Here is a 7,294-nt window from a genome sequence, read left to right as displayed (position 1 = left end):
ACATAACTATAAAACTAAAAGACAAAACCTTGGCAGTGGATATTTTTTGTGTGTATTTGCAAGGTCATGATTTTGGTTTTGATTCAAATTTAAATAGCAGGATGTTCGGTGCAACAATAATTGCCGTAATGCTTTGCTTGCTGATACAGACTTTCTTCCTTTTTGGCTCTAGAAACCTGCCAACCATCATGTCCTGGGTTGAGGCTCAGAAGCCAGGGGTGGACGGAGTCAACATCATCACCTCGGACTTTGTGGACCTCACTGATTTTGCCAACATTGTAATCAAGCTAAATAACCTGCTGTTGTCTGAACAGAACCGCAAATCAAGATGACACACGTTTTCATACCAGGAACACTGACATGGTGGCTTTGAGTCTAGTGGCAAATTTTCCCTGCCTCTCTTTTTATATTGTTCACAAACGGCTCTGGTGCTGCTGGTAGAGCTTCAGTGTATTTGCTTAAGGACACTCAGCATTAAGATGTGCAGGGATGGACTCTGTATGAGCTTGGGTCCTTTAAAATAAAGCCTTTCCATTTTTAAGGAGCTCGTCAGCTAACTTTCAGTCTGATTTTAAGTTGTAGATGACTTTCTTAGCCTCAGTTCTATGAAGACAGTCCAAAAGAGGGAAAGAAGTGAGAGCTCAGATGAGAGAAAACCAGGCATGCCCAGCTGCATTTTTTTACCATCTTCATAAGGCAGACTGAGTCGTGTCATGCTGGAGTTCTGGCTGCATCTGCAGATTCCTTTTTCTGCTTTCCCTTTTGAGGGAAAGCTAGAAATACATCTCATATTTGCTACTAAATGGGACTGCCAGGCAGGTCACCAGATTGGTAGCTGCTGTACATTTTCCCTTGCATGATTATATGACTTTTAACCTCTCAGGTGCTTATGTGGAAGTTCATTTGGATGGTTTATCAATATTACAGATGTGAATTTGGTTTATTTGTATTTTTAAATGGTCTTATGAAATTACTGACTTTGTAAGTTAAGATAAGAGACAGAATTGCATGTTAAAATGCTGTCTGTAGGCATTTTAGCCACTATTGTATGAACTGCACACAAGGGATTAGGATAGCTTCTTTGTTTGTTTACAAGATAAACTCTGTGTGAAAAGAAATTCTTGATATGATTGCAATGGAACTCATTTGTATTTCCAACATACTAATGATTGTTGAAACTGGACCAGTGAGTTAGGGTTGGCTTGTTAAATGTAGACTTGGTCTTTTTCCAGTAATTAAATGAACTTGAGGGAAAAAAAGACATACTTAAATTTTTTTCTTGGTATTTTTATTTATATGTTAAGCAATGCCTTTTTTTTTTTTTTTTTTTTTTTTTTAATGAAAGAGAAGCCAGCTGCTCTCTCATTACTTACTGAATTTAACAAGCAATGCGGACTATGGCACCTTTAGGAGGACTGCATAGGAAAAGCCCAGTATGGGTGGAAATTGCGCCGCAGTTCCCACAAAACACATACAAATACACACAAATAGCTATATATATCTTTATGTTTATCGTATTTTTCCCCCTTGGTCTGTTTCCTCTTACAGTGCTTAAATGTGCAGAAATAGAACTAGTCTCCCAATAAATGTATGTTGGAAAGGAAGTGAAGAGTATATGGTTGTGTACAGTATATGCAAACATGTGGATGAGGGTTCATTTAAAAACTGTTGTGCTTAAAATGAAACCAAATGCCAACTGTTGAGGTCTTAAATGTTTTTGCTTGTTTGATAGTGTGCATGTGCATCAGTGTGATTTACAGTCTGTGTGTGTGCCTGTCAGGGCCAGTGATTATTATGCATGCGTGGACTAGAGCAACGACAGTCACCCTGCATTCTTGTGGTCAGACTAGAGTAAGCGAAGAAAATGAGACAGCACAGGAAATGTCATATAAAGAGAAAGGAAGGAGTAACAAAAATAGACTTTTAAATGAAGGTAGATGACATGAAAGATCTGAAACAAAAGGGAAGAATTTAGTTCAAATAGAGCTGAAGTTGTAAAATTGTAGCAGGTGGACCTGTTGCAAGAGAGCGATCAGAACAGCTGCCTTTTCCTGCAGCGGCATCATCATCTAAAAGGGAAATGTTGTTTTACTTTTTAACCCTGTCCTCATTTTGTCACTCACCGACTCACTTATGTCAAATAGCCTGGTGTGTCCAGGCCACATTGTTGACAAGGTTGAGTGTGGTCACCAGGCACTGCGAGGTCCACACACAGACGAGCAAAGGCACTTTAATTGTGGAGTAATTACACATACCATTGTAGGCAAGTGGGAGAGCAGGGAGCAGCAGTTCGAGCAGCAGCTCGAGCTGAGAGCATTCCTCTGTTGTTTAGATTGGTTCTGTCTTTTGCTCTCCCCTTAGTCTCTCACTTAACTGTATCCCTGTTGGCTTCCCAGGTTTCAAAGGAGAAGACGATCCAAGCGTAATCACTCAGATGTTAATAAAATCCTGCAGTATTAACTTTTTCTGTCCAGCCGTTTATAAAGACTGCTGTTCTGAAGCTGCTCTCTACCCAGTAAGGTGACAATACTGACACAGAGCTCCCCTAAACTGGTTGGGCACCATAGCTGAGATAGTTCTACAACTGTGCCACTTTAAGCAGTGGTATTTCTGCCACTTCACATGTTCTCATGTCATTTCTCTCTTACCAGGTTCAGAACTTCCTTCATCTACCTCAGTTGCCATAATATTTTCTCTGGTTACAAGGCATGTGTGTTAAACTGGTGCAAGGCAGTGGTTTCACATATGAGTAATCAGGGTTTCCATTCATTAAATCTCTGGTACATCTGTGGTGTGAAGTGTTTTAACCAAAACCAGCCTTATACACTCCTGTTTGCTAATTTTCTCCTTAAAACCGCTATGACTAGTGCAGGGATGTCAAACTAATTTCACATCGTAGGACACTTACAGCCAACTTTGATCTCCAGTGGGCCAGACCAGTGAAACACCCCCTTTCTGTCAGTGCACAGAGGTTCAACTACAAATTTAATCTCTGACATATCTTAATATAACATAAATTGCTTCAATTAAGACAGCTAAAGATAAAGAAATCTGTCAGCATCACTCTTTGGGCTTAACTGTGAGAAATATTACCAAAGAAATTCTGATATTTCATTGCCCATCCTGTCCTGTAATTATAACAAAGAAAGTTCTTATTAATTCACAGATTGTTTTTTTAATTGTGAAACCACTGTTAAAAACCAAATCCCCAAACTGACATTTCTATAGTAAATGGTGAAAAACCTGGTACTTTTCTGTCATTTAATTGCTTATCTTTTACCTTGGTGTTACTCCTAAATATACAGTTACAAATCCAAAAGTTTAGGCCCTCTTTTGCGTTTTCCAAAGACATCCAGTAAGCCGGATCAGAGTCTTTGCCAGGTGGATTCAGGCCTCTGGACACCCCTGGACTAGAGTGCTAAAACACACGTAAAATGCATCTGACACTGTATCTAATGCCTATAGAAGTTCGGGTTGAATGACAGCTGACAGCTCGGACTTTTAAAAATAAAGTCAGATTCAGGTTTTGTCAAAATTTGGAGAGTGTGATCACTTTCCAAAGAGCTCCAGTGCTCCTGGTACACCTCCTCGGGTCACATGAGAATTGTGGAATCCATTCGGGAATGCCGTCTAACATTTGGTGGCCTTCTGAAACCCACTGTCACGGAGGAGCAGGGAGGACTCGGCGCAGACTGAAATCTCAGAAAAACAGGTTTATTTACACACTCCAGGTGCACTATATACAGGTGAAGGAGAAGGGGGCCAGGGTTCCCAGGGGTGCAGAGCGGGGTCGGGAAAAGCGTCCAGAGTCTCCAAACCAAACACGAGAAATCTGCATACAGAGAACAAGGGTTAGCACGGAACTTTCACGGACAGAGCTCAAAACTGGCTGAGGCTAAAGTAGCACTGACGAGCGTTATTCAATAGTCCAGCGGCGAGGTGCTCTCAGTCACTGCCTTAAGTAGCGGGAGCAAACAAGGTGAGGAGCCACAGGTGATTGCCTACAGGTGGTGGAGGCCGGGAGCTCACAATGAGCTCCGCCCAGGCAGCGAGCAGAGAGAGAGGAGAGAGAGAAAAGACAAAACATAACATGTAGCCACACAGGGCCAGCCGAGCAGGCACGGGGACCATGACACCCACATGCTCTGGGATGATATCACTGGGAAAGCTTAGAAGCTTTCATTGCTTCTAGGCAACCATGCAAACATAATCACTTAAGAGCTTCTGGAAATACTTGAGAAGAAAGAAAGCTAAAAGGAATAGCAATTTTCAGGCAGTATTACCCAGATAAGGTCTTAGCTGTTCCCTTTTTAAATTCTTTCTCATTCAGGACTGATGGATGCATTAGCTGGTACCAACAAAAGTTTTAAAAAGTCCATGAACTTAATTTAATGTAAAGTAAACCTGATATTTTAGATTCTTTAGTGTGCTTTTGGCCAGTTAGAGTGTCATACATACCAGGTGTTGTGGAATGCTAGGAAGCAGTGGAGAAAGTGGAGCACGCTGGGTGCACAAGTTCTCTTCCTGTTTATCCATTAAGGGGTCCACTCAGTGCCTGAGAGATAAGATAATCTAGGATCCATGAATGTCCTATGTCAGCATGGACTTTTTGTGTGTGCGTGCGTGTGTGTGTCAGAAAACTTTCCTTGACCTTAGTCTAAACCAGAGGACCATTTTCACTTCTATATTTATCATTTTCTAACCAAAAGAATACCTCATGCATTCTGTCCTCAGCAAAATTCTGCATGACTTAGGTTTTATTATGGCTCTGGATCATTCCTGTTGTTGCTTCATGCAATCATTGTTATGAACTGTAACGAATGCAGAGAATCCTGCCAAGTAAAACTGTTTTTGTGTGATCGAGAACTGATGGCATCTTCTTGTGCCTCGTGATGTCTTCAGAGAGCTGCATGACTGGACATGTAGCTGAAGTTTACAAGTGGTGCACACAGCTTATGCAAACAGCAGCCTATAAGACATTTGCAGTTCCAGATATGTAGATCAAATAATAAAGATTATCTAGAAGTGGATTTACACAGAGAACTACGAGCAATATTTTGTCAGAGAGGAAAGAAGGACTCTTTGCCATTAAGCGCACACAAGAGGCGTTCACATTTCTTTCTTTACTACACCTGCATCCATGAGGTATGCCATGGGCTTTTTTATGGTTATGCAACTATATTGTTGCAATTAATAATGGAAATAAAAGCCACAATAGCTTTACTTCGCTGAGAAATATGCCTCAACAGGAATTTAACCTCCAGAAAACCTTCAGTGTTCTTTATCACTTTTCTATGCAAGATGGATCTGCTTGTGTAGTGGATTTGAGTGTGGATATTTACAGTGTCACACTATATGAGTGACAGGTATTCATGGTCAACCCTAACATAAATCCCTATATCTATATGACTTTATATAATAAGCTTGTTATTCACTAAACATCATTATATTCCTTTAATGTTCGGCCTAAATGTTTTTTAATATATGAACCATTTACCACGTTTAACATCCCCCCAAGTTTTTTTTTCTTCATAGAGACAAACTCTCAGTATTAGGAGTGAATGAGACTGCATGCATGCATGTTGTAAAATCATTAGATATCCTTATCAGCTGCCAAGGCTGAAATAATGCGCTCTCTCTTTTTCTTTTTATCCTTCACTCCCCTCTCTTTGTCAGAGGCTTGAACCATTTGATGAAAGGTCAAGTGTACTTTTCTGTAGTCTGTTAACACCTGCACATTAAACTCAGCTTGTGTGAGTGAGTGAGTGAGTGAGTGAGTGAGTGAATGAGAGAGAGAGAGAGAGAGACTCCCTCCCCTTGTTCCTTATCCACTTCTGCTTCCAGCTGTTGCTGCATTCCTATGCCCGTCGGAAAGCCGTCGGCCTTTTTTACGCGTGTGTGTGTGTGTGTTTGGAGTGTGTGCTTGTGTTTGTGATTGTGACAACCGGGATCAAAAGTCTTTCCTAGAGATCTGCACGTTGCCTGTGCTGTGCATGGAATGTATCTCCCGTCAAGACAGAAGCTGCGGCTACAGCAAAGGCAGAAATAAGCTAAAAACTCTATTTGGGGGAGTTTTGTGCAAACAGCATACCTCTCGATCTTGGATCAGTTTCGCAATTGCGTCCTTTCCTGCACAATGACAGAAGTGGCCATTCCCGCTTCAGTAATGGTGAGTGAGTTTTTGTACCTATAGGCTGTGGATTTAAAAAGTGGAAGAATGTATGTTAATTATCAAAATGTGTTCTTGTAAATTAGGTTTATTTTTGCTTTGCTTCACAGCGCTGCAATACTTTCAAAGTAAGCTGTAACGTTATCTGACTTCAATTGAGGATTTTGTTCGGCAAAATCAAACGCAGATTACCTTTTGGTTTGTTAGCGGGCAGGTACAACGTGAAAATGTAGGTGTACTTTTCGTGATTCCACCGACGATCCAACGTTGCTGCTGATGGCAGCTCTAACTGGAACATTGTAGAAATTTGAAATGATAAGATATCGTTTTGTAAGATTTTTTGCAAATATCAGTCCGCAGAGTACGCAGTGATATTGAAGCCCAACACGGGCTCTGAAGCCCTATGGCTACATAATGGCAAGGCCACAAATCAATCAATCAATCAATCTATCTATCTATCTATCTATCTATCTATCTATCTATCTATCTATCTATCTATCTATCTATCTATCTATCTATCTATCTATCTATCTATCTATCTATCTATCTATCTATCTATCTATCGTGATGCAAAAAAACCGGTGGATAAAATTCTTCTGACATACTGTTGCCAACCGTAACGCTGAAAACATATTTTATATGATTGCTTTTTATTTCACTGGGTATCTGCCAGGTGGAAAAAGGAAAAGCAGAAGTCAGTGTGGAGAGCATAGAAGTGACCAATAGCTTAAGAAAAACAAAGATTTTTGGAAACTGTATGTAATGCTGATTTATGAAGGTAACTGCTTGAATTATATGTGCTGTATAGGCTCATATTACGTTTGGAGGCCACTGGTGGAACTTGGGGATTTTTCACCATTAATCTTTTTTCCTCATATCTGAATTCTTTAGTCTGCATTTTAATCTGTGTCTACCTGCCCCCCCCCCCCCCCATACCCCAATACACAAGCACACACACAGACACACACACACACACACACACACATAGTTTGTTTCTTTTGTTATCTCGAACTCCATCTCCTCTTTTCTTTCCTTTTCCAGCAGTCACAGCTCATTTCACCATACAAGAAGATATGTGTGCTTTAGTAAACCCGTCCACTAGCTCACTGTCTCCCCTTGTCTCGC

The 7,294-nt window shown here is 40.7% G+C and overlaps 2 protein-coding genes and 1 long non-coding RNA gene across 10 annotated transcripts in view; 2 read left to right on the top strand and 1 right to left on the bottom strand.

Annotated features, from left to right (window-relative positions):
- The window catches only part of plcxd2 (phosphatidylinositol-specific phospholipase C, X domain containing 2), a 7,292-nt gene extending 6,740 nt beyond the window's left edge, over positions 1-552 (top strand). For both annotated transcript variants that reach the window (XM_085468684.1, XM_085468683.1), the window contains exon 8: positions 173-552. In XM_085468684.1, coding sequence (XP_085324810.1) covers positions 173-332 — 160 coding nt within the window. In that variant the 3' untranslated portion in view covers positions 333-552. The remainder of the gene's footprint in view (positions 1-172) is intronic.
- A 3,146-nt stretch (positions 553-3,698) lies between these two features.
- LOC146702125 (uncharacterized) lies at positions 3,699-4,186 on the bottom strand. Its single transcript, XR_014922283.1, has 2 exons — positions 3,912-4,186; positions 3,699-3,832 (listed from the first exon to the last, which is right to left on the bottom strand). It is a non-coding gene; the product is annotated as an uncharacterized LOC146702125 (long non-coding RNA).
- A 1,699-nt stretch (positions 4,187-5,885) lies between these two features.
- phldb2b (pleckstrin homology-like domain, family B, member 2b) overlaps positions 5,886-7,294 on the top strand; it is a 37,916-nt gene continuing 36,507 nt past the window's right edge. For 4 of the 7 annotated variants that reach the window (XM_085468665.1, XM_085468664.1, XM_085468670.1 and 1 more), the window contains exon 1: positions 5,887-6,169. In XM_085468665.1, the coding sequence (XP_085324791.1) occupies positions 6,137-6,169 (33 nt within the window). In that variant the 5' untranslated portion in view covers positions 5,887-6,136. Of the gene's footprint in view, positions 6,170-7,294 lie in introns of all 7 variants that reach the window. The other 3 variants (XM_085468667.1, XM_085468666.1, XM_085468669.1) reach the window with 2 other exon arrangements.

Source organism: Copadichromis virginalis, linkage group LG9 (genome assembly GCF_057382275.1).
Source record: "Copadichromis virginalis isolate Kocher_CV1m ecotype Utaka linkage group LG9, C_Virginalis_male_GT1.1, whole genome shotgun sequence".
NCBI classification, from domain to species: Eukaryota; Metazoa; Chordata; class Actinopteri; order Cichliformes; family Cichlidae; genus Copadichromis; species Copadichromis virginalis.
Note: the sequence above shows the minus strand (reverse complement) of the source record. Positions and strands in the feature narration are given on the sequence as shown.